Raw genomic sequence first — 24,092 nt, forward strand, 5'->3', positions numbered from 1 at the left:
TGGTTCTTAAGATGATTGTGTTGGATAGAGACAGGAGTGTGCTGTCGATGACGAAATTGTGAGATCTGTTTGGTGTTGAGGGAGGCTGAGTTGCTGAACGTTGCTGTGATCTAATCACATCCTGTTGCCTTGCAGCCCCCGAGGACCCCCCTCAAAACCTGTCCGTGTGGAACGTCACCTCCAAATCCTTCTCCCTGTCCTGGGACCCCCCCACCATCGTCACGGGGCGATTCAGCTACGTCATCGAGCTGTACGGGCCCGCAGGTGAGATGAGGGGCACCTGTGCCCCTCTGAGGTGGGGTGTCTGTGCCCCACGACAGTTTGACTGAAATAAGTGAGCCCTGATTTATAGATTATCACAGTCCACATCAGCGTGTGTGCAGGCTCTTCTCTTTGGAGGGAAGCGGTAAAACAAAAGGCTTTAATTGACAGCGCCAGGGTCATAACTCATCATAACCTCAGCAGAGGGGAACCCTTTGCGCAAGCGGGTTGCGAGATACGAATGCACTGTGCCACGAGGCCCATCATTATTTTAGAGACACTGTTTTTCTGAGGGAATGTTACAGACATGTTTTTATGCGTTTTATTTTTAGGTTACATCTTTGAGAACAGCACCCTCGATCTGAAATTTATGTACTCTGGCCTGACGCCATACACTCACTACCGAGTGGTGGTTCGGGCGAAGTCTGCAGGCGCTCTGGGACCAGAGGCAGAAACCCTTGTGTTAACCCCTGCGGAGGGTTAGTACTACACCACACCATATGTCCTGTTGTCATTGCATGACCAATGCGATATGTCTACTACAGTGTGTGTACTTTGAGCTTTATCGCCCCCTGGTGGTTAAAGGTTGAATTAGGTTATGAGCCACCAGCAGGTGGCAGTAGTAGACAACACTCTGAAGCAAGGTGTGCCTGAACCTGTTGCAGTGTTCTGTCACTGGTCGTCGTTTAACACAGCTTTTGTATGGGTTTATGTTTTGCTGAGAAGCTCCCAGTGCAGTCCTTGCGCTGAGGGCCACAGCCATTGATTCTACCTCGGTGAGGCTCTCATGGAGGAGTCCAAGTCAACCCAATGGACTCATCACCCAGTACAAGATTCTGGTTCTGATCCGGGACACGGTGGTTCGAGATATTACTCTCGTAGGCCGTACGGAGGTATTTATCTCTTTTCAGTGTCAGCAGTTTTTGTTTATCTGCGAAGTACACATTAGAGTCACATAGCTGAATCATTCTCTGGGAGGTGGTGCAGCTACAGAAATATTTTAATGTGAAAATGAATGTGCTTTCATGTATGGTATTCCACTACTGCATCTTTTACTGGACTAGTGATAATAGTTATACGTTATTAAGAATGCACAAAATCCCCTCTTGCATAAACATTGTTACCCTTGGGGTCTGGTCTTGTAGGATCTGAATGGAACTCACTTGAACAGCGATGGTATGTTACTTCGCCGTGCACGAGACGCCACCTTTCGCCTGTTTAACCCTTACCAAAGATTGGGCGACTTCACCCCGACGGCCCCGCCGCCGGCCTCGGCGGTCACCTTCTCCTCCTTCCTGTCCGCCACGAGCCTCACTAACCGAGCCAGCACCCTCACAGAAGCTGCCACCGCCCGCCACACCGCCTCCGCCATCTCCGCTACCCAGGCCCCTGCCACCACTGCCCTCTCCCTCACCTCCACCCCTGCCGACACCGCCCTCCCCTGGCTGACCGACACCGCCCACCCCCTGCCATTTACCGACGAGGCTGAGGACGGGCCTGCCACGGCTGCCCTCACCCTCTCCACCGACCCCCCTCCCACAGGCACGCAGGACACCGCCCGGCCGCCCGCCCTCAGCTCCAGCCCCGCCCAGCCCCGCCTCTCCACCCGCGCCGCCGTCAGCGCCGACATCGCAGCGGGTAAATCACGCAACCACCACACCGCCGCAGGTGGAGCGCCCTGCATCAGATGACCCCACCTGTAGATCATCTCCGGGGGACTCGTGTCCCTGCGCCTTTTAGCAGGAATGCCACGCCTCCCCAGCCCTGTAAAAGAAGGACAGTTTGTTTATGCTGAATTGAGGTTTGAGGTGTCCTCTTTCCTCCTGGGCAGGCCATTGGATCCTGCTGCACGGACATAAAATATTTAAATATTTAAACATACCAACACTCTGTTTACCTGGCCTTCCTGCGAGAGAGGAGTGAAGCTGCAGGAATCACTGAAAACTTGGCAAAGATGGCAATGTTTTATCTTTGGACAACTCAAATTCTGCCAAAAAAAAAAAATTCTGTTAGAAAATGAGCAGTCATTACGGTGTGGCTGTTGATTTTCTGATTGATGTGCTTACCTTTTCACTGGGTATAAAAGCCACACAGGACTCCTCACTTACAGAAGGAGTGCCACAATCATAACTGCTTTGTTTCCTGTCTGATTCCCAGTAACATCTTCTAGTCTGGAGGTGATTGATGTCTCTGCTGACGAGATCTTCTACGTGGTGACCAACCTCAGTCCCTTCACTGAGTACACCTTCAGCGTGTCTGCCTTCACTGCGGTCGGAGAGGGCCCTTTGTCTGAAATCAGGGAGAAAACCAGAGAACAAGGTGAGCCATTCACCGGTAACAAAGCCAGTGCATTTTTAAAAGAGGCCTACCATTCACCAGTACCCCGTTGCATTTAAATGAGGACTAACATTCACCAATACACAGTGTCAGTGCATTTAAAGGAGACCAGCTATTCATCACTTCACAATAGTTATGCATTTAAACTAAACTTACTATTAAACCGTACACAATTCCATACGCTTAAAGAAGACCTGGGATTGTTCCCTAAAAAATCAGGATTTGCCTGTTATCTAATATGCATTTCACACTGGCAATTGACTATTTTAGTTATTGGGACAAAATAAGCACATTGTAAGTAATACCCAGTGACAGTATTTGGACAGCTCAAGCACTCAACCAACAGACCATCCTTATAATACTTCTCTGCTTTCTCCAGAGAATAGCCAGAGCTCTGAGGTGGGGTTTGTGTAACTGACGCTGGGTGCCTTGTCTCATGTTGTCCTCACTCAGTGCCGAGCTCCGTTCAAAGCGTGTCCTATCAGAACATAAGCTCCACCTCCATCCGGGTGTCCTGGGAGCCTCCTCTGAACCCCAACGGCAAGATCACGCACTACACCGTCTACGGCCTGGACCTGTTTAGCAAGCAGGCCTTCCAGAGGGTCACCAACGAGACCAGCGTCGTCCTCTCAGGTCTGACATTGACACCTTGATTCCCCTCAGAGACGAGCAGGAATCACACCATTCACACATGCGAAATGAGAGAAGGTCTAACAGAATGCTCTAAGGCATAAGAGTTAAATTGTGTGTTGTCTTTGACATGTGGAGGTACATTGCTGGTTATGCGTGGTGGTTCTACAAGAGATCACAGCAAAGGGACTGTGTGAGCCCAGCTAAACTCTTTGTCTGGGTCTCATTATCAAAAAAAAATTCTGAAGCTCTTAAGATATATACAGTATGTCAGCCTGAAGTCAGATGTACGTTAAGTGATTATTTAATCACCACTAATTAAGATAATATTTAAGAGAATAGCTGTAGATGTCCCTCGCTGCCACCACATTTTGCAGTGTCAGTTCCTTTTAGTAGTTTGAGCTGGACTCTCTTGCGCCTCAGTTTATGTGTATGTTTAATGAAGCCATGTTTTGCTTCAGTCAGTGTCTAACGCATGCTGTGCCCTGGTGAAGGCACAGCTTGTGGGAATTGTCAGGCTGGTCATTGTAAATATCTGTAAACTCACGTGTGCGTGACTGCCCTCACCATTCCTTATTATGAGTTAAGCGCCCAGCCCACGCCTTGTTAACACCTGATTGTGTTTCCGCCGTCTCTATAATGAATGACCTGGACTGCCTGACCCGCAGGGCTGAGGAAGTACACCAGCTACAAGCTGCGAGTGGCGGCCTCCACAGCGGTGGGAGAGAGCTCTCTGTCCGAGGAGGACGACATCTTCGCCGTCACCATGGAAGACGGTACGCACGTCCGTTCACATCCTACAGTCCAGCTATCGCTGCGCTCCACTGCAGTCAGAGACACGCTCATACACACATCCACTCCGGCCTAGAGATACTGCTGCACTATATGGGAGTCAGAGACACTATTCTTAGAGTGATCGCTGCGCCTCTGACGTGGCTGGGCTGACCCATCTCACTAGAACTCCCAACAGCATTTGACATGATAATAACAACACATTCAAATATATTTTCCTCTCACAGCTGCTGACAGATTATAGCCTCCAAGAGTGTGCCACATGCTGGAGTAGATGTTCAGAACCCACTCCAGCTTGAATTAAAGCCAGATGTACAAAACATAAACCAATAAATCTGTCACGTTTCTCTTTTTTTCTCCCTTTGTTTTTAAACGATAAACTTCTCTCTGTGTCCCAGAGCCCGACTCTCCCCCTGTGAACCTGGCTGTGCATAATGTCACCTCCTCCTCTGCCACCGTCACATGGTCACCCCCCGTGACGCCCAACGGCATCATCCAGTTCTACAAGGTCCTGTACGGAAACTCGACTGTGAGGGCAGCGGTCAACAGCCCCTTCCCAAGCGTGACTCTCGATGGCTTAGAACCGTACTCTCTCTACAACGTGTCCGTGAGAGCGTACACCAAGCACGGCGACGGAAACCAAACGTCCGCAGTTCTGCAGGTGTTAACCGGGGAAGACGGTATGCCGCTAGCTCTCCCTCTGTATGCCTGTGGTCACCTGTCATCCAGTGATTATAACTCTGGAGTATAGCAGTTCTGCCCAACTGCATTGCTGTATGTATATAAACCCGGTTATGAGAATGATAAAAATCCATCTGTTCTCTGCTATCAATTTCATTGCATTGTAAAATGGATAAAGCAAGCGTATGATGTCCACCGCATCGATGCAGTGGGTTATTAACACTGTTATGCTTCGTTTAGGTGCAGTGAAGCTGTGAACAGCAGATGACTGTTTCCCAACTTGGGGCCCCAGTCAGCCTAACTTTATTCTCCCCCTCCCAGTTCCCGGCAGCCCCCCCTATGACCTGACCTATGAAAGCATCAGCTCCAGCGAGGTCAACGTGTCTTGGAGGGCGCCGCTCCTGGCCAACGGCGTCATCGTCTCCTACACGGTGGAGTACTGGAACTCCACCCACTACCTCAACGTCAGCACGCCCGTCACCTCCGCCCGCCTGTCGAACCTGCGCAAGTACGCCCGCTACCGGGTGGCCGTGCGGGCCAGCACCAGGCTGGGCAGCGGCAACCACAGCAGTGAGGTCCTCAACATCACCACTCTGGAGGACGGTGAGTGCAAAGCCTGACAGCAGCAACAATGAAGGTGCTGTCTCTGAGCACGAGCTGAGTCCTATCACCCGGGTGTAGCTAGTTGCCCTGTGAGCCATGCCATTGGCTGACTAAGACAGGAAATGTGCAGCAACAGATGACTGGCTTTGTCCTGCCAGAACATGTCAACCAGGGTTCCTCATCTCACATCTGCATCATCTCCTCCTAGCTGCTCGTCAGGTGCATATAACGCTTAGCTGGTGTCACTGAGGGATGTGAGGGCCTGGGCCCTCCTGTGGTGCATTGTGGGACTTGTAGTGTGAAAAGCAGCTGTCAGCTGCAGGCAGGTGCGTTAGAGGATTGTATGCACTGTGCTTCCTGTGAGAGTACAGGGTGTGCCTTGGTGAGATGAGCTTCATGAACTGAACTTCCGATTCCAGTCAAGTATTCAAGTCAGCGTGAAGATAAAGAGGAAAAAAAAAATCTCACCTCAAAAAACCACAACAGCTGGAGAGGTGGCGTTAGCCTGTCACCCTGTTAGCAGCAAGGAACAGCCGTGTCACAGTCAGAGTCAGTCCTGTGCGGTGTGTGTGTCTGTGTCTCCGGCTTACGGTAAAGGTGGAATGTGTCTGTAAACATGGTGAAAAAGCCCCTTACGTTGAATGCTGAGGGTTCTGTGTTTGACCGTTTTCAGGTACCCGTGACTCCACCAGGCTTTGTCATGCTAATCTGTCATCTCTTTTCCTGCAGCAGCTTTTGTTGGAATTCGTTCATAACTGCGTTAAAACTGCCCCGGTGCCATCCATCACTCTCCATGCCATATTCAGTTATTGGTTTCCCATATGGCGCGGTTTCACTGCTCTCGGGTGCTGTTGTTACTGTGGCTAAGCGTCCTTTCTTTGCGCCTCTGCTTGAAGTTGAAGCACAGACTCTGACCCTGTGCTCTGCTGTTGTTGGAAGACTGAAAATGAAAAGGAGAACATAGTGGGTGTATGTATAAAACCCTGTATTTAACTGCCAAAGCTGTGACTATGTGTCACTTTAAAAATGAGCAATGCAGGAAGAGGTTTGGCAGTGCACCTGAGCCCTGAGCAAAAAAAAATTCTTTCACCTTTACAGAAGCCAAAAATACTATGACCCAGGAATATTTAAAAATGGGAAGGTTGTGTCTAAATGATGTCACACTGGTAACAATGCTCGGCTCAGAACACTGGACTGTATTCTAGAGTGTGCGGTGTTCTCTATAGACCCAGCTTTGCATCCTTCAAGCTCTGCTACCATGGCAATACTAGCCATTATCCTGAGCGTGACTTGATCATTGCTTACTTAATTTATAATCATTTTAGGATTGTGCCACTTCAGATGTTGACGATCTACAGTCAGTAACCCGTGAGCAGCAGACCGTCCGTCACTCTCCACTTAGTTAAAGACACGGCTAGGTGTTAGATTAACAACAACACTGCATGTCTTTTAATGCATCTCATTAGTGAGTTTAATGGGGAGTAGGCATATCTTGGTTTAACATTTTTGACAGCAAAGTCAAGGCTGCCAGAAGACCTTCTAATTTACACTTTTATGCATCAGTGAGAACAACCTGATCTGCGGTTTCTTCAGGTTTAGCGTAAAGCTGAACCTTTATACCCCACTGAGTGTTTATGATGCTTCTCATAATAACTCTGAGAGACAGTGGCATGAATATAATTTCATGTTAGGTCTCCGCTGGCTGTGATGTAGTCTGAGTCTGAACATATTGTTGATGATTATATTCATACCAGAACAGTGTTATGACGCAGACTGTGGAAATGTCAGAGGGGGTAATCGCGGTTTTACTGCAGCTGAAAGCTCCCTTGTGAACAAGACGTATACAGAAAAAAAGTCCGCCTTAGCTGTTGACGCCAGCCCTAATCTGTCAACACTTCTAATATGTCACTCCGGCTGTTCCCTCTCAGACACACAAAGAAACGAGCAGGCTCGCGCAAGCTCCAGTTTGGCTGGCCTACATAGCAGACACAAAGCATTAACAAAGAGTCAAGCCGTAAATTAATTCTGTTTTTGTTGCCTGAGCCATGCATTATTGAAGTGATAAGAATCATTACCAGTTTTCTAGATTAGAAAATGATCATTTATTCTTCCCAGAAAAAAAAGCAATCATTAGCCTGACTCAAACAGCGCTAATTAAACTGAACTGAATTCCATTTCAAACAGACATGTGTTTAATTTTAGCACCGCCTATGGGAGTTGGTGAGCAGTCTCTGCTGCTCTGTTACAGACTTCCTCCAGTGCTGTGTAAACTGTGCAGTATCCAAGGTCTGGTTTGCAGTGGTTCTCTGCACGGATGTCATCAAGTGCTCTGTGCCATCGAACGAAAACAGCTGTGATTGATTGATTGAGGTGTTTACATCATAATATCCCACTCAAGGGCTTCGGTTAAATTCTAACACAATGCGTTTAATCCCTAGCACTGAGGAATGATTTTAAGCAAGAACTGCTGTGCCATGAATGTGTGCAAAATGTGTACAGTGTGGGGATTATTCAGGTTTTAGCACATGTGTACAATGTGGGGATTGTCCAGGTAAGTGTGTGGGCATACATACAGTATATAGGTTATCCAGGTGAGTGTGAGCGCGTGTACACTGAGAATTATCCATGTGAGCGCGTGTGTGGTTATACAGTGTCGACATTATTCACGCGAGCACACGCACCCATATGTAAGAAGGGTGTTATCCGTGTAAGCGTTCGCACGTATAGCTACAGCGTGCGTACAGTGTGTGCGCTTTCCTGCTGAGTCTGTTGATCTGAACTCCAGATGTGGGCTCCTGCAGGACGCAGTTCAGTCCCCCGACCCCCGGGGGAGCCGGCCTGTTTACAGCAGTCCAATGTTCCGCACAGCGGGGCTTCTTTCCTCCCATCGCTCCTGTTAGACACGTTCTGCTCCTGCCTCTCCCCTTCTCGCTCTTCTCAAATCCAGCCTCGGGAGCTTTAATGAGTCTAAACCCAATCCAGGAGATGTCTGACGTTTTGAGAGATGTTGGCAAATGCAGTGTTGGGGCACTCGGTTACCGATAGAATCCAGCCATTTTTGTTAAGGAAAACTTAAGAACAGGGTTTAGGGTCCAAAAGTATAAAAATCCTGATGACCTCAGCATGGATTATCTTCCATCACAGCTGTCAGCATACAGTAGAAACCACATTTGCTGAATCTACTGACTTCTCTCAACAAACATCAGTTGGATTTAAAGGGTTAGAGTTAGTGTCAGTGTGTAGCTAGAACTGAGATATTTGCACCAGACGTATTATAGTCTTTCCTTAAAGAGTCATAATGAACAGCAGTTAAAGTGTTGAATGGCATCATACGATTATATCTCATCCATTTTAACTTTGCCTTGTTTTGCAGCTCATTTTCATGGATGTTTTGGTAGCCAGTGATCAGGTGTTTGTAGACAGGCTGGGTAACCTTTTTACCAACAACAGCTGTTTTTCGTGTGTAACAGTACCAAGTTCTCCCCCACGATACCTGTTTGCCAGGAAGTTGTCAGATAAGCAGGTAGAGTTGTCCTGGTCACCGCCACTCGAAGCCAATTCAGAAATCCTCTACTACCAAGTTCGCGTGTGGTAAGTTGTTCCCAGTGTCATTGTTATGGTCAATATGAATATGATTAGATTGCATATGACCCTGTATATTGCTCTTGGCATTGCACGCAGCTCTCATATTTGGTGATAAAATGCCAATTATGTTTTGGCCATAAAATTCTATTCTTGCTATCTATGCTTTTATACTAGTAGTGACTGATTGAAGAAAGAACTGTAAAAAAAAAAAAAAAAAAAAAAAAGAGACAATTCACTGAAAACAGACTGCACCCACCCCATCCCCCCACCCCTACCAAAACTTGTTCTCCAGACTTTAACTTTGAGTGGGTCACCAAACTTTTCCAGCACACTCATTAATTTTGGTTTGACAGGCTCTGATTTTTTTGCATAATTATTTGATAAGCCTCCCCTGAATGATGGCTAATATCATTTTATTCTCTCGGATGTGTCTGACCGCGCCAGGAACCTGACCTCTGATCACACGGAGAACGTGACCGTCACTTCTGTGATTGTGGAAGTGGAAGGTGAAGGTCAGTACAATGCCTCAGTGTCGAGCTGGACCCGTCTGGGCAATGGGGGAGTGCTTATCTACATCACCTTCACCACCTCTGAATCAGGTGAGACGCGCAAAACGTTCCTCTAACGTTGCAGCAATGATGTTAGCGCATCAGCTTCACGAGCTCTCATGCAGGCGGGTACAGCGGCTTTCTCCAGCGTCATGGCAGCAGCTGCATTGCCGTTGAAGTGTTGGGAGAATGTTATACGTTTGCCTTGGTACGGATAGGAATATTCTGGATTTTATGGGATGGATTTTCACATGAAAGTTAGCTCCTGTGTCATTGTTTGCAAGACTCTTTCCTGTTCTTATGCTTTCTTTCTTGTGATCAGATAGAGTTATCTAGCTCCTGTTTGAAATATTGATTATTCTGTTGCCAGATGGGTTTTGTGTGAGTTTCCAGTGCATTGAAGGAAGATTGAAGCCTTTTTCATGTAGTCTCATTAATAGTGAAACTATAACATGAGAGTGTGTGATCTTTCTTCTGTTGTGTGGAGGGTGTGCAGTACATCTTTGAAAAGATGACTTCAGCCCAGATCACATCACTTTATTCTGTAAGATCTTTGTTTCTCAGTTTTGGAAACGGGTTAAGCGGGCCTATAGGAATGTGTTGCACTGTGCAGAATGAAATTGTTAAAAACAAACTTTAATGAGCACTCCTTTGAGCAAGGGATACCCAACTCAGGACTTATGACAGCAGAATAATACAAACGTGTTTTTTTTTTTTTTTGTCTCAGTCCCAGCTGATCCTCCCCAGAATGTGTCCTACATCAGCCTGACTCCCACCTCTGTGGAAGTCACGTGGTTCCCCCCGACTCAGCCCAATGGCATCATCCAGTTTTACACTGTTTACTACAGTGACAATGTCACCGTGTACGCTCAGGTGAGAATCCCGCGGTGACCCCGTTTCATTAAAAAGTAACGAACGTGCGGAACGACGGCGTTTCATCTGCGCTTACGGTACGAATCCCGCAGCGGGGCTGGTGGTTATGGTGTAATGTTTTATGGAAGAGGCCCCAGATTGACAGTGGCAGCTGCTGTGTGTGTGTGTGTGTGTGTGTGTGTGTGTGTGTGTGAGTGAAAAAGCCGTACTTTTGAATGTGCAGTTTTGTTGAAAGGGTTGCACATGCGATGGGAATGTGTTTGCTGCAGTTTAATGTGCGCTGAGCTCCTGGCTGGATCCGCAGCCGCGGTGCTGAGAGAGATGAATGCTGTGCCTCAGCAGGAAGAGCTTAGTTCCAGCACCGGAACACTGCAACCTGAGCTGTGAGCTGTGCACACACACACACACTCACACTCACACTCACACACACGCACACACACACACACTCAGACACACACACTCACACTCACACACACACACACTCACACACACTCACACACACACACTCACACACACACACACACACTCACACACACACACTCACACACACACACTCTCACACACACACTCTCACACACTCACACACACACACACACACACACACACACACACATACACACACACACTCAGACACACTCACACACTCACACAGACTCACACACACACTCACACACACACACAGTTTATGAATGTATACACATCCACACACTCATACACCCCCCCTCCCCCACATACATACACACACGTACATAAATACCCACACCTCTACACAAAAATTCATGGTAATGTACAGATATTTATACTTACATTTCATATAAGCACCCTCCTTTTCCCTCTCCCTCTCTCTCTCTCTCTCTGTCTCTCCCTCTCACACACTCACACACACACACACACACACACACACACACAGTTTATGAATGTATACACACCCACACACTCATACACCCCCCCTCCCCCACATACATACACACACGTACATAAATACCCACACCTCTACACAAACATTCATGGTAATGTACAGATATTTATTTACTTACATTTCATATAGGCACCCTCCTTTTCCCGCTCTCTCTCTCTCTCTCTCTCTCTCTCTCTCTCTCTCTCTCTCTCTCTCTCTCTCTCTCTCTCTCTCTCTCTCTCTCTCTCTCTCTCTCTGTCTCTCCCTCACACACTCACACAGAAACAGACACAAAACAAACACATCCACACCTCTCTTTCCTCTCCTCACACCTCTCACCCCTGTCCTCCCCAGCTAATGGCACAAACAGCAGAGGTGTGAGGTCAGGGTGCATTTTGGTCCCCCTCTCCCCTCCCACCCCTCCCCATCACACACTTTCTCTATCAGCATCCCCACTTTAAAGGGACAGGGCGCGTCATTAGCATTTCTCACCCCTCTCCCTCGCGTCCCCCTTTGCCCGGCCGGCGTAAATAACAATTGGTTCAGGATGTTGGGAGATCAGAGGACAGTAGCACACACAAACAGATGCCGGCTTCGCTGGAGAGGAAGTGGAGATTACAGGGGACGACGCGCCACTGTTTGGGTTTGGGGGCGTCAAAGGTGGAAGTAACCCCACAGGCCATTTGTTTTAGCTCAGATAATACAGTATCATTTTCACTATTCTTCTTATCATTTCCAATGTGTGTTGTATTGTAAAGGTGAAAATATAAAAGGAAATTGAATAAGATAGTCCTGCCCTGAACTTTAGATTATTGCATTACATTAAATTTATGTAGCAGAAGCTTGTGATGCTGTGACTTCCAGCACAAATGAACAGAAGTTTGTCCATTCAGTATGAATGAGCAATAGTGTCAGACCAGGCTAACAGCACTCCCAGACCCGTGAGTGTGAGCATAACAGTCACATATGAGGGCATGAAACATATGCTTCTTATAATTTACATAACTAAATTATGTTTCAGTGGGAAAAGCAAAGTGAAGCTAAAGAGGACTGTCCAGACTTAATGTTTACTGCTGATGCAATATTGTTCACGTTTTCTTCCTTGAACTTCCTTGAACTGATAAATTATGAAAAATGTCTCAGAATTTGAGTCAGCGCTTGAACACCGGCTGGCAGAAGCCCTTCAGCGAGGCAGTGCCGATGAGATGTTCTCACAGATGGTTTGAATAGACAGTCTCAGGCTGGTAATGACTGACGGCAGGATTCAGCGGTTGCTTCTCAGTGTATCTTTCTGCGAGTGGCTCGACCGCTCTTTGTGCTGAGTGCGGTGAGCTGTGGCCACCCTCTCTCTGTAGCTGTGACACGGCCTGGTGTCTGGTGGTTTGGTGTTGAAATATAATTACTCCACGGTTTAACGCACTTGTTATCTCTACCAACTAGCTTGTACCTTGTCTGGCCTACTGTTTAAATCTAGTCATGCTGCGCTTATTATATTGTTGACTCCTGATGTGGCCTTGTGATGTACTCTGCTTCACTTGTAAGTGGCTTTGGATAAAAGCATCTGCCAAATGAATAAATGTAAAATGTAAAAGTGGCAGTGTAGCATAGTGGTTAAGGAGCAGGACTAATGACAGAAAGGTTGTCACAACCGCCTCAGTAAATATCCAGCTGTATAAATGGATGACATGTAAAAACCTGTAACTGATGTAAGTCACTCTGGATAAGAGTGTCTGCTAAATGCCAATAATGTAATGTACTGTAAATGTCTGTCCCGCAGATAGTTCCCGTTTCCGGTGGAGACACCGAGGCCTCCGATTCGCCCCACTCAGTGGTGATTGGGGGCCTGGCCAAGGGCAGCCAGTACAGTATGTGGATCACCTCCAGCACCTCACAGGGGGACGGTGACGTCAGGAGCGATGTCATCTACTTCTACACCATGGAGGACGGTGGGTATTCGCTTTTGTACCCCTGACCTCCCAAACTCCCAAGCCCCCCTGGTGATGTCTGCACCATTTTTTCCCGCTCTCTTTTGAAAAGGAAAAAAAAAAATCACGTAAAAATTCTGAGATCCCAGCCTCGAGAGCCTTGAAATTTTCAGCGTGTTTGCGAAAGGAGAACAGCCCTGTCCCTGTTGCAAACTGGGCCCTTTTGTCTTTGGAGCTCCACGTTTCAGTCCCTTCGGGGCTTGCTGTGAGACTGCCAGTTTGTTTTTCCTTTCACAAAACGTGCTGAAAGTTTACCTGCCTTTTTAAGCAGGAGCAAGAGTGTGCAAGAAAGTAGTCGTGAAGAGTCGTATGCATGTTTTAAAACCACAGAAATACTTGAGGTGCAGTATGTTGGGGTACTGTTGTGCAGCGTCTGTGTAGTGGAGAATATATGACCAGTGTAGTGGTTCAGTGTGATAAAGCTCGGTGCATTTCATGTCAAAGTTCACAGACAGTGTTATGCTGCTCTTTGATTAAGAATACAGAATAGACAGAAACATGGCTGTGTTAATACACTAGTGTTAATTTCTAGTGTTAAGGTTTTGTGCATGCACGGTCACAGTCTCTTAGTTTTTACGTGATTTTGGGAAAAAGTGGTGTAGACGTCAACCACAAAATCAAATGCTAAAAATAAAAATTGGCTCAGTCCCCTTGATTGTGAGATAGAGTACAGTATTTTTGACTGCACTGCTTATAATATTACCTGATAATAATATGCTGTGTGGCTCTGTACTGTCTGCCAGGCTTAAACCTCTCCTTGTGTTCCAGTTATGGAGGATGCCACCGGCTTCCAGCCTGTCCTGTCCAGACCAGCCCCCTTCTCCCCCGGGCTCTCCTTTTCCTGGTTCCCCCCTCTCACCCCCTCCCATACCAGTCAGCCTGTCCGTGTCCTAGCAACCAGCACTCGTGTTTCCTCCCTGTGTGCCCACGCCCCCCTTCCTCCCCCCTCCCGCCGAGCTGTGCCCTGTGCGGGCACTCTCCCTGCTGCGTGGGCCTGCTGGCCAGGCCCAGCGATGGAGTCGGCCCGCGGACGCAGTGCGGTGAAATGTGTGCCCTCTGAAACGTGTGCCCTCTGTGAGCGTGTGCCTGGGAGGAGAGGTGTGACCTGGGCGGGGCGGGGCGGGGCGGGGCCGCGCCGATACTGCGCTGTGATTGGCTCTGGTAGTGGCGAAAGGCAGAGCTGGGCAGGGCGCACTGTCTGCGCTCAGGAGCGTGTGGTGGATGTGCTTGAGTGGGTACGGGGTGCGTCTGCGATTACGAGAACCGCTCCCACGTGCTTGGAGCGGGCGTCTGGCGCGCTCAGGTCGGCCGGAGACTGTGTGAAGGTTTTCTGTGTGGCTCCTGTTGAGCTCTCTTTCTCGTGGTCCTTTGCTTGGTGTAAAAATGTTTTAATGACACATTCCACTTTTACGTCAAGTGTCTTTTTGCTTTCACCAAAGTGTCCTGCTGACATTGCAGTGGTTGCTTTGTGCGTGGTCTTTTAGAATGCGAGCGAGCAGCTGTCTTTGATTGAATAGACTGTTTTCTGTGTTGAAAAGGGTAACTAGTATGATTTGAATCAGTGCTTGTCAAGGTTCTGTTCTCACATTCTTGTATTCTTACATTCCTTCCTGTTTTTTTTGGTTTGATCTGATTGGTGTGGTTGTCCCGCCCGCAGTTCCGGACGGGCCAATCCACAACCTGACGGCCCAGAACTTCACCTCCACTGCCATCATCGTCAGCTGGGACCCTCCGCTGGCGCCCAATGGGAAGGTGTTCTACCACCTCAGCCTGCAGGAGGCGCACAAGAATGAGCTCAGCTCCAACAAGACCACCAACAAGACCACCAATGACACGGTGTTCCTCTTCACCAAGCTGCGCAAGTACACCGACTACGTGCTGCGGGTGACCCCGGCGACCTCCGCTGGCTTCTCGGAGAACAGCACCACCGTCCTGTACCTGAGGACCGAGGATGACGGTGAGCAAGGCTCATGCATGCTCAGTACCAGCCAAGGGGTCACATGACAAAGTCTCGTGTAGTTTAATCATTTACATTTCTGTTTTAAATGGCTCAGGCATTGTTATTTATACTTTTCGCAGTTCACTGTGTGTTCCACTATGAATGCTATGGTCCTGCATGAAACCTGTACTTACATGTGAACCCAGTGCTTCTGTGTGAACTCTGTGCTTATATGTTAACCCTGTGCTCCTGATTGAACACTGTTTGAACGCTGGGCTCCTGATTGAACACTGTTTGAACACTGTTTGAACGCTGGGCTCCTGATTGAACACTGTTTGAACGCTGGGCTCCTGATTGAACACTGTTTGAACCCTGGGCTCCTGATTGAACACTGTTTGAACACTGTTTGAACGCTGGGCTCCTGTTTGAACACCGTTTGAACCCTGTGCTCCTGATTGAACACTGTTTGAACCCTGGGCTCCTGATTGAACACTGTTTGAACCCTGGGCTCCTGATTGAACACTGTTTGAACCCTGGGCTCCTGATTGAACACTGTTTGAACCCTGGGCTCCTGATTGAACACTGTTTGAACCCTGGGCTCCTGATTGAACACTGTTTGAACACTGTTTGAACCCTGGGCTCCTGTGTCTCTCTGCCTGCAGTCCCCAGCTCTCCGCCTCTGATGGGCTCCAGCAGGAACCTGTCCTCCTCCTCCATCCACGTGTCCTGGCTGCCCCCCCTGGAGCCCAACGGGGTGATCACTGAGTACGTGGTGGTGCTGCAGGGCCTGGGCGGGGCCAACACCACCGTCACCCCCAACACCAGCCTGACCCTCACCAACCTGGTGGCCTTCACGCCCTACAACGTGTCCATCGCCGCTGGCAACCGCCGGGGCCTGGGGCCCTCCCTCACCCTGCTGCTGCACACGGATGAAGCAGGTGGGCTCCGCTGACCGTACACGCCTACGCCGCCGCGGCCCGTGGGGGTTTGTTGTTTGTTGATGCTTGGAGCAACCCAAAGCGGCTGTGTTTCACACGGTGCTAGGCGGACGCTCAGATTAACAATGCAGCAGGGCGAATTATCTGTTATCAGAGGCGTGTAGGATTTATGAGCGTGTCTGACCCCACCAGGGTAGAGTCAGACTCATTCACCCAGTGGTTTTGGGCACGTTCCTTCCCTGCCCAGGAGAGATATGAAATATTAAGGAGAGAAAACTGAGACGCAGCAGTTTAGAGATACGGACAATGACAGCAATTACTGAGGCTAGGAAGTGCGGGTTGAGAAAGGAAATAATGTGTATTTGCTGAAAGTTTTACTGGTCCTTATCACTGGCTGACTTGTGTGGAGATCTCATGGCCCCTTGAACTTAATCTCTGCTGTCAAAATCAAACTTCAGCAGTGTTCCGCCAGAGATAGCCACTGCCCTACACATAATTCCACACTGCTACTCTGAACTGACCATGATTGGTCAGCCTCACGTGGCATCAGAAGGTGAAAAGAGTGATGATTGTGATGTCATCATCATGCCCCTCCCACAGGGCCTGCATCCCCACCCAGGAACCTGAGTATTTTTAACCACACGGCGGACTCGGTGTGGCTGACCTGGGAGGCCAGCCTGGAGCCGAACGGAGTGGTGCAGTACTACGGCTTCCGGATCCTGGAGGTTCAGCGGCAGACACTGCGCTACCAGGTAGCTCATAAGGGACGGCATGTCTCTCCAGGAGCCATACTGCATTTTTGTTATCTTCTCCTTTGGCAATTCATATCCCTACCTTTGATTACTAGGGTATGCAGTTGAAATATTTCATATGGCTGGTTATGCAAATAAGCAGTATGATCATGATTGAGAGACTTTCATCGAAGCTTTCATGTAATGCTAAGCAAACTAGGTCACCAGCAGTAAGTCTAAGATGCCTCTTTCTGTGCCTTTGAAGAGGTGGAAAAGCATAATTACCAGGTGTCTCACCAGGTGTCTGTGTGTTTATGTTTAATTACTACCTGGAGGAAGCATCCCTACAAATGGCAGTGCTGTCATTGCCTGACTCTTTTATTTGCTCTCACTGACTGGCTTATTCCCTCACACTCGTTCACTCTCACTCACTGACTCAATCCCTCATACATTCCCTCCCTCACTCATTCACTCACTCACTCACTCTCATTCAGTCACCCAACCGTTCACCAAACTTTCTTCCCTATTGCCCTCATTCAATCACTCTCTCATTCACACACCCTTTCCCCCACACATGCACCTGTTCCCTCACTCCCTCACTCTCTCATTCTGTCATTCACTCTCTCACATTCACTCATTCACTCACTCAGTCTCTAGGTGAGCTACCTCTGCACTTAAGAGCAGTAGCACAGTTCTGCCACTAGAGGGTGAATCTGCCATTGAACAGTGCCTGTTTTTCCACTCAGAACTCCTCTAGCCCCTCCACTCAAGCCCAGCTGACTGGATTCAAGCCCCACAGCACCTACCAAATCACTGTGTGCACCTTCACCAAAGTGGGGAACGGAGATCAGTACAGCGACCCTGTCACCTTCACGACCAACGAGTCAGGTAAAGTCCCAACGCAGCAGTCATCAGATACTGCTGGAAGTGCATGTGCCGAGCAGAAGGAAGAATTACCCTGAGCCCCTCAGAATGGGTAGCCTGTTGCTCTGTGCTCTAAATGACAGACCACTTCAGAAGAGCTTGAGATACTCGTTCATGGTATCCCCACTACATGTTCATTTTTTATGAGAGCATACCAGTAAGCTTTTTGTCCTGCTGTGGGTCATTCTAATTGGAGGTGCAACCAGAGGGTTACCAGTCCAAATAACAGGGGATGTGTCTGCAGTGTAAGTTGTCATGGATGCAGGTCTCTTGCCAGTGAGCCATGTTGTAATGAAACATTACATTACAATATTGGCATTTAGCAGGCACTCTTATCTATAGTGATATACACTTTTATATGTTACCCATTTATACAGCTGGATATTTACTGAGGCAGTTCTGGTTTAAGTAGCTTGCCCAAGGCTACAGCAGCAGTGCCTCAGTGGGGAATCGAACCTGCATCCTCTATGTTGCGAGTCCTGCTCCTTAACCACTATGTAAAATTTAAAGTGTCATGATCCACTATGCCACACTGTGGCCCAAAAATGAAACGTATGTTCGTATGAAGCAGCAGTGGTTCTGAGTGGTTGCTGTTTATATGTCAGTGTCGGAAGCGGTGGGAAACCTCTCCTGCCTCGGGAGAAGCTGGGACTCTGTGTTTCTGGAGTGGGAGGCGCCGGCCCATCCCAATGGAGAGCTCACGCACTACGTGATCCGTTTCGGGGACGGGCGGGAGGAGGAGCTGAGTTCGTACGCGCTCCAGCACACCGTGACGGGCCTTCGGGCTGACGCCAGCTACACCTTCACTGTGATGGCGGTCAACTCGGCCGGGCCAGGGGAGGCCAGCTCCTGCAACGCCAGCACGCCTCCGGAGTCAGGTACTGTCACTGCAACAGAGGGGGGTGCAGTGTGGGGTTACACTGTGGGGACAGGGACCAATAAGCCAGCTGTAAGGAGCAGCGAAGGGAATGATTCAGTAAAGGGCTGTAGTAGCAGGAATAGAACCTTTCCTGCACCTTCAGCCAATGGGCATTCAGAGTTCCCAGCTGCAGGATTCTACAGCTGTGTTCTCTACAAATGGCGGTGCTGTCCCACCCGGAACTCAAACTCTCAGCCGAGTCACCTCTGTCCCTGGAAGGGGGACGCGCTCTCGTGAAGGGCCTCCTGTTTTGTTTTTTGAGATCGCGCTTCCTGGCTGTCTGCTTCCTCCCAGGGCAGCGAGGAGGGAGATCGTTGCGGTGCTGATTGATTCAGCTCAACTGTTGGTTCCGCACATGGGCCCTCTCCGCTGATGCAAGCCGCTGCGTTTTTAAGGCGGACTGGGAGAGTACCAGGGCCGAGTTAATGACCCTGGAGCGTTAGTCACACTTCCCCAGCCAGCATTGAGTCATTCCCAATGTATTTATCCTAGACTTGAACTAAAAGGGAATTAGTCTCACTGTTCAAACCACAGGGCCTGTATTTTCCATAAACATCTTTCTTTTTTTTTTTAAGAGGGAGTGGGGCAGCAGTGGTCCAGGACATGGCCTTGAAGCCAGAGGAGAGATTATGTGAAATGAAATAAGTCCCCTGGTGTTTTTGCAAGAGGGTGAGTTTCTGAAACCCAATCCAACCCGTGGGTCACGCGGTGCCCCCAACACCCGGGATTCCCGTGGTGGGACAACAAGGCCGGGACCCTGGTGGTCCCCTCATCGCGCCAGGGCAGGGGTCCTCACTGCACCCCCTCAGATCAGACTCACTGCCAGACCAAGACACTCGTCTCAGTGTCTGCAGATACTGTGGAGTTCATAACCTCGGTTCCATCAGTATCGATAGATACAAGCCTGTGCCCGGCACACCCAACCAGATTTACTTGACAGGTGTTTTGTCCTCGTCACTCCAAATGCAGATGAGGGGTGTTAAAAGGAAAGGACAATTTCCTCTTAGTGCTTAAGTACCAGGGCGCGTGGGAGACGATGACAAACACTCTCTGACAGGTTTATATTTACACCTGCGGTCCCTGATAAATAAATGTACCTGAACGCTGACTGCAGAAGATTCTCATCTTTTCAATTTACCTTCCGATGTTTTTCTTAATGTTGGAAATGCACCGCAGTGGCAGGCTGAGGCCCATTAGCTCAAGCTGAGCTGCGGATGGAAAAAAAAAAAAATGTAGTAGCCAGTTAAAAAAAAAATAGAAAAAAAAACTTGCTTGGAGAAATAAAAGAATCTTTATTAGCTAAAATGGACATGTATCAGCCATTATGTCTCCTTTGTCAGAATCCTGACACAGGCCTATTCTGATAGTCCCTTCCTGATGGCAAAAACATGGAGTGGATCTTATAAAGATATACAGTTTATACTTTTTTTTGCGTGGTGGTGGTGGGGGGGGGGCACCCTATTGGTTGTTCTCCAGCAAGCTGATAGGTGGCCAGTGTGAGACAGACGCACTGCTCCACGGGGCCTGTGGCTGGGGCGTGGAGCAGACATCTGGACAGCTGTGCCCACGCTTTGGGTGGGGGGGATAAATTTAGCAACGATGGTCGCACTGTTCGGATGCCCATCTGCCTTAATACCGTGAGAAATCAGGCTGTGTGTTTTAAGGATAAATACGTATCAAGGGTACTAACTGGAATGCCAAGTGGCGGAGCACACAAACGCGTTGGCTGTTACTGTCTTGGAAACTTCAGAAGCCATTTGCCCTACGCTGAAGCCCAGCTCCCAGGAACAAAGAGACAGATCCTTTCCTTCAGTTACTAAGGCAACGGGTTATGCTTATTTATGTGTACCTAATTTGAAGAGAAAAGAGAATTGTTTTAAAAAGAGCAAAGCCGGGGAAAAGGTTGGATTATGCTAAACAAGCTTTTATCTATTTCTGCTCAGTGGCTTAAACCAGACACTTTCTCTGGGTTACATTTCAAATTCATATGTACTTCAAATGAATGTCCACTTAGGTATATACTGTAAATGGAAGTTTAGGAAGACAAGAAATTCCTACTTAATATCTACTTAAATATCTTAACTTACCAGTCTGCTGGAAATTTTCTTTGTCCCAGTGAAAAAATGGTACTTAAGTAAAGTGTGGATAGATTTGTTGAATAGATCTATTGAGTACCAGCATAGCATAGTGGTTAAGGAGCAGGGCTTGTAACCGAAAGGGTCCTAGTTCATTTTCCCACTGGGGTGCTGCTGCTGTACCTTTGGGCCAGGTACTTAACCCACAATTGCCTCAGTAAATCCAGCTGTATAAACGAATAACATGTAAATATTGTTACTGATGGAAGTCGCTGTGGATAAGACCATCTGCTAAATGCCAATAATGTAATGTAATGTAAAGTTCCTAATAAGGTACCTTAAGGTCTGCTTTGATTGCCGTGACCAAACTGCCTTCTCCTGTTCCCTGCAGTGCCGGGTCCTCCGCTCTACCTTAACGTGACCGAGGTCCAGCCCACCAGCGTGACCCTGGCCTGGGCCCCGCCGGACAGCGTCCCGGGCCACCTGCGAGAGTACCGCATCACTGTGCAGCTCCTGTCCCAGCACTGCGAGGACTGGGCCCACGCCGGCTGCGTGGAGACCCAGGTGCAGGTGTACGCCAACGGCACGGGGGCCGTCCAGGAGATCACCCTGCAGTCCCTCCGAAAGTACAGACAGTACCGGTTCCGTGTGGCGGCCTGCACCAACGCGGGCTACGGGGAGCCCTCCGAGTGGGTCTCCATTCAGACACTGCCAGGCAGTAAGTGTACTGCAAGTACTGTTAATATGTACCGGCACCACACTGCTGAAGGCACCATGAAAGTCTATAGGTATCACGCTATTGCACGCACTGTTAATGTGGACTTTAGACCACACCACTGCAGGATAAGAGTATCTGCTAAATGACAGTTATGTAATGTAACATGTACTACACCAGTACAAGTACCATTAAAGTGTGTTTCACGTGTGTACCACGCAGCTAACTCAAAGATTCATTTCTTTTGTACGAGAAATTACAAGTTTTGAATCACCCACAATTTTGTAAGCTTGTAGTCATCCCAGTTCATGTGTGTGTGTGAAATTTGCCTCTGGTTGTAGGGATAGGATGCCTTGTTCTTTCAGAAGCAGTGTTTGAAAGAATGAGAACGCTACAATTAATTATGAATGAAACCACCTGCAGCAGGTTCAAAGCACAAACCCCAGAAAGAGCTGGTTGAAATGGGTGAGGTGCTTATAAAAAGGTAGGAAAATCTCAAGAGTCAGAAATGACAATAGTCTTGTTTTCATCCTAGAACGTGAGAACAGTAGCGTTTCCTCTGGGACATGTTCTTGCAACAGGACATCAAGGTTAGATGAAAGCGGTAACACAGTCACAGAAGGCAGTTCCATTTTGCATCTTATTTAGTTGCTCTGTGGTGGCGGAGTGACGAGTACGCTGTGGTATCGCTGGGGTAAACACGGGTCCGAACAGGTCTGCCGGTGCTCTCAGATGCGTGAACACGTACACACTGCGCCCAATCAATTACCTGTGAGCGCGTTGCAGAAGCGTGTAGGCCGCGCTCTCGTCCGTCCTCGGCCCGGGGGTGGGGGCAGTGGTCAAGCCCGGGGGGTTGGTGTGGGGGGGGGTGTGTAATTAAGCGGGTGAAAGGTTGACGAAAGGCAGGGGACGCGGCCAGCACGAGAGGAGCTGACACCCGCGCGCTCATCTTTCGGCCGGGCGGTTACTTACGAGGGAGATGGCAGGCATGACGGAGCTAGTTACAGCACCCTGCCTGCCGGAACCGGGGTGGGGGTGGGGGTGGGGGTGCGCACAGTGATGGCTTCTCCAGATCCCCTCGGTACCCCCCAAGCCTCTCTCAGGCCCAGCATCCGGGGCCCACGGCCAAGGGGAGAGATGACCCCGACCCTGGGGAGCACCCCGCATTCCTGAGGAAAGGGATGGAAGCGTGATAATGGGGAAACGATGGCTGTTAGTCACGGAAAATGCATTTCGCGGACGGGCCGGTCCGAGGGGCAGGCGAGAGGAAGCATTCGGATTATGTGGGGCTGAGGGAACGAGGACAGGAACATTTCTCCCCAGTAAATTGCTCAGATTTATTAGGCCTCTGGGTATAGCGATACCTCACCCCCTTGTACCGTTGCCGGACAGCTCCTGATTTGAAAATAATCCTAAATCAGCGCCTGACAGCCGTCAGCGGGCCACTCAGAGTTCAGCAGTAAAGCTCGTTCACTGAAAATATGACAGGTCAGCTTTTTAAAGGGCTGGGCCCAGTGCAGTTTGTCTCCACAACCCCCTCATCATACCCTAATCACTCAGCTTTTAGAATGGGCAAATGTGTTTGAATACACGTCTCTGACAGTAATACACTTCACCGTTCTACTGCCAGCCCAATGCAAATCTCAGCTGCCACTGCCTGCTGGCATCAGTATTTTTATGTTTGTCATTGTTCTGCTTTCGCGTTGGGAAGGCACTCAAACAGAATAAGCTTCATATTTTAAGGAATAAAGGCAAAATAAATGTGTTGCCTCCTTGTCCTCCCAGTCTTTCCTCTTTGTGGTTTGTTTTTGATCTTAATTGTGGGGACTGACTCAGTAATCTGAGGGGAAAAAAAAAAAAAACTACATCACTTGCATACATGTGGTCTTCAAGAGTCAAGACAAATGACATTTCAGTTTTGATTGAAAACTACACACTGCAAAAATGACTGTGAAATAATTCAGTGATAGTATTATATGCAATTCATTTTCTTATTTTAGACCTTTGGGCTTGGTTCTCAAAATTTTGTTCATCTTAATAAGATGCATCCTTGTGCAGTCTCGTTTCCCCGAGAGAAATGGGAGGCACAGAGGAAGTTACTGAGATTATGAAAGAAGCCTAAGCCTTATTATAATCTTATTCTTGTTCTTAATCATATTTTATTAATATACTTATTTTTATTCACTTGCTTTTATAACACTTCTTGTAAAAATGTTCATATATTTTCTCAAGATCAAGTATCTTATTAAAATGAATCATATTTTTTGACAGGTGACAGCTGTCTTGTGTGCGCAGTATATATGAAACCGCTGCCAATGATTGGCACATATCTGTCCCTCCCAGACCCTGACGCCCCGCCCCGCAGTGTCACGGTGATGCCCTTTTCCAGCAGCGTTAGGATCGAGTGGAAGGAACCTGAGCAGCTGTCTGGCCCCACCTCGTACCTGATCGATATCGTATCGGTGAGTCCACACTTTGTTCTCCGGTCCCTCGGCTCCATTAATAACGCGGCTCAAAGCCGCCTTCTCCCTCCGGATGCTCCTGCTACCGCCGCACTGATGCGCGGCTTAAATCTGAAACAACAAACCAGATGCCTGGCCTCCCTCCTTTTTCATCACTAGGCCCCCGGAACTCGGTAGGTCCTTCACTGTAACAGGA

At 48.6% G+C, this 24,092-nt stretch overlaps 1 protein-coding gene across 1 annotated transcript in view; it reads left to right on the forward strand.

Moving 5' to 3' along the window:
• ptprq (protein tyrosine phosphatase receptor type Q) overlaps positions 1-24,092 on the forward strand; it is a 68,323-nt gene that overhangs the window by 21,547 nt on the left and 22,684 nt on the right. Inside the window, exons 21-40 of the mRNA XM_036519664.1 lie at positions 136-264; positions 594-740; positions 988-1,154; positions 1,407-1,929; positions 2,419-2,580; positions 3,052-3,231; positions 3,897-4,004; positions 4,419-4,700; positions 5,023-5,304; positions 8,775-8,895; positions 9,334-9,440; positions 10,165-10,310; positions 12,986-13,154; positions 14,851-15,150; positions 15,795-16,070; positions 16,671-16,822; positions 17,548-17,689; positions 18,331-18,603; positions 21,111-21,437; positions 23,778-23,890. Coding sequence (XP_036375557.1) covers positions 136-264; positions 594-740; positions 988-1,154; positions 1,407-1,929; positions 2,419-2,580; positions 3,052-3,231; positions 3,897-4,004; positions 4,419-4,700; positions 5,023-5,304; positions 8,775-8,895; positions 9,334-9,440; positions 10,165-10,310; positions 12,986-13,154; positions 14,851-15,150; positions 15,795-16,070; positions 16,671-16,822; positions 17,548-17,689; positions 18,331-18,603; positions 21,111-21,437; positions 23,778-23,890 — 4,106 coding nt within the window. The remainder of the gene's footprint in view (positions 1-135; positions 265-593; positions 741-987; positions 1,155-1,406; positions 1,930-2,418; positions 2,581-3,051; positions 3,232-3,896; positions 4,005-4,418; positions 4,701-5,022; positions 5,305-8,774; positions 8,896-9,333; positions 9,441-10,164; positions 10,311-12,985; positions 13,155-14,850; positions 15,151-15,794; positions 16,071-16,670; positions 16,823-17,547; positions 17,690-18,330; positions 18,604-21,110; positions 21,438-23,777; positions 23,891-24,092) is intronic.

The sequence above is a fragment of the Megalops cyprinoides genome, chromosome 25, assembly GCF_013368585.1.
Source record: "Megalops cyprinoides isolate fMegCyp1 chromosome 25, fMegCyp1.pri, whole genome shotgun sequence".
Taxonomy (NCBI): Eukaryota; Metazoa; Chordata; class Actinopteri; order Elopiformes; family Megalopidae; genus Megalops; species Megalops cyprinoides.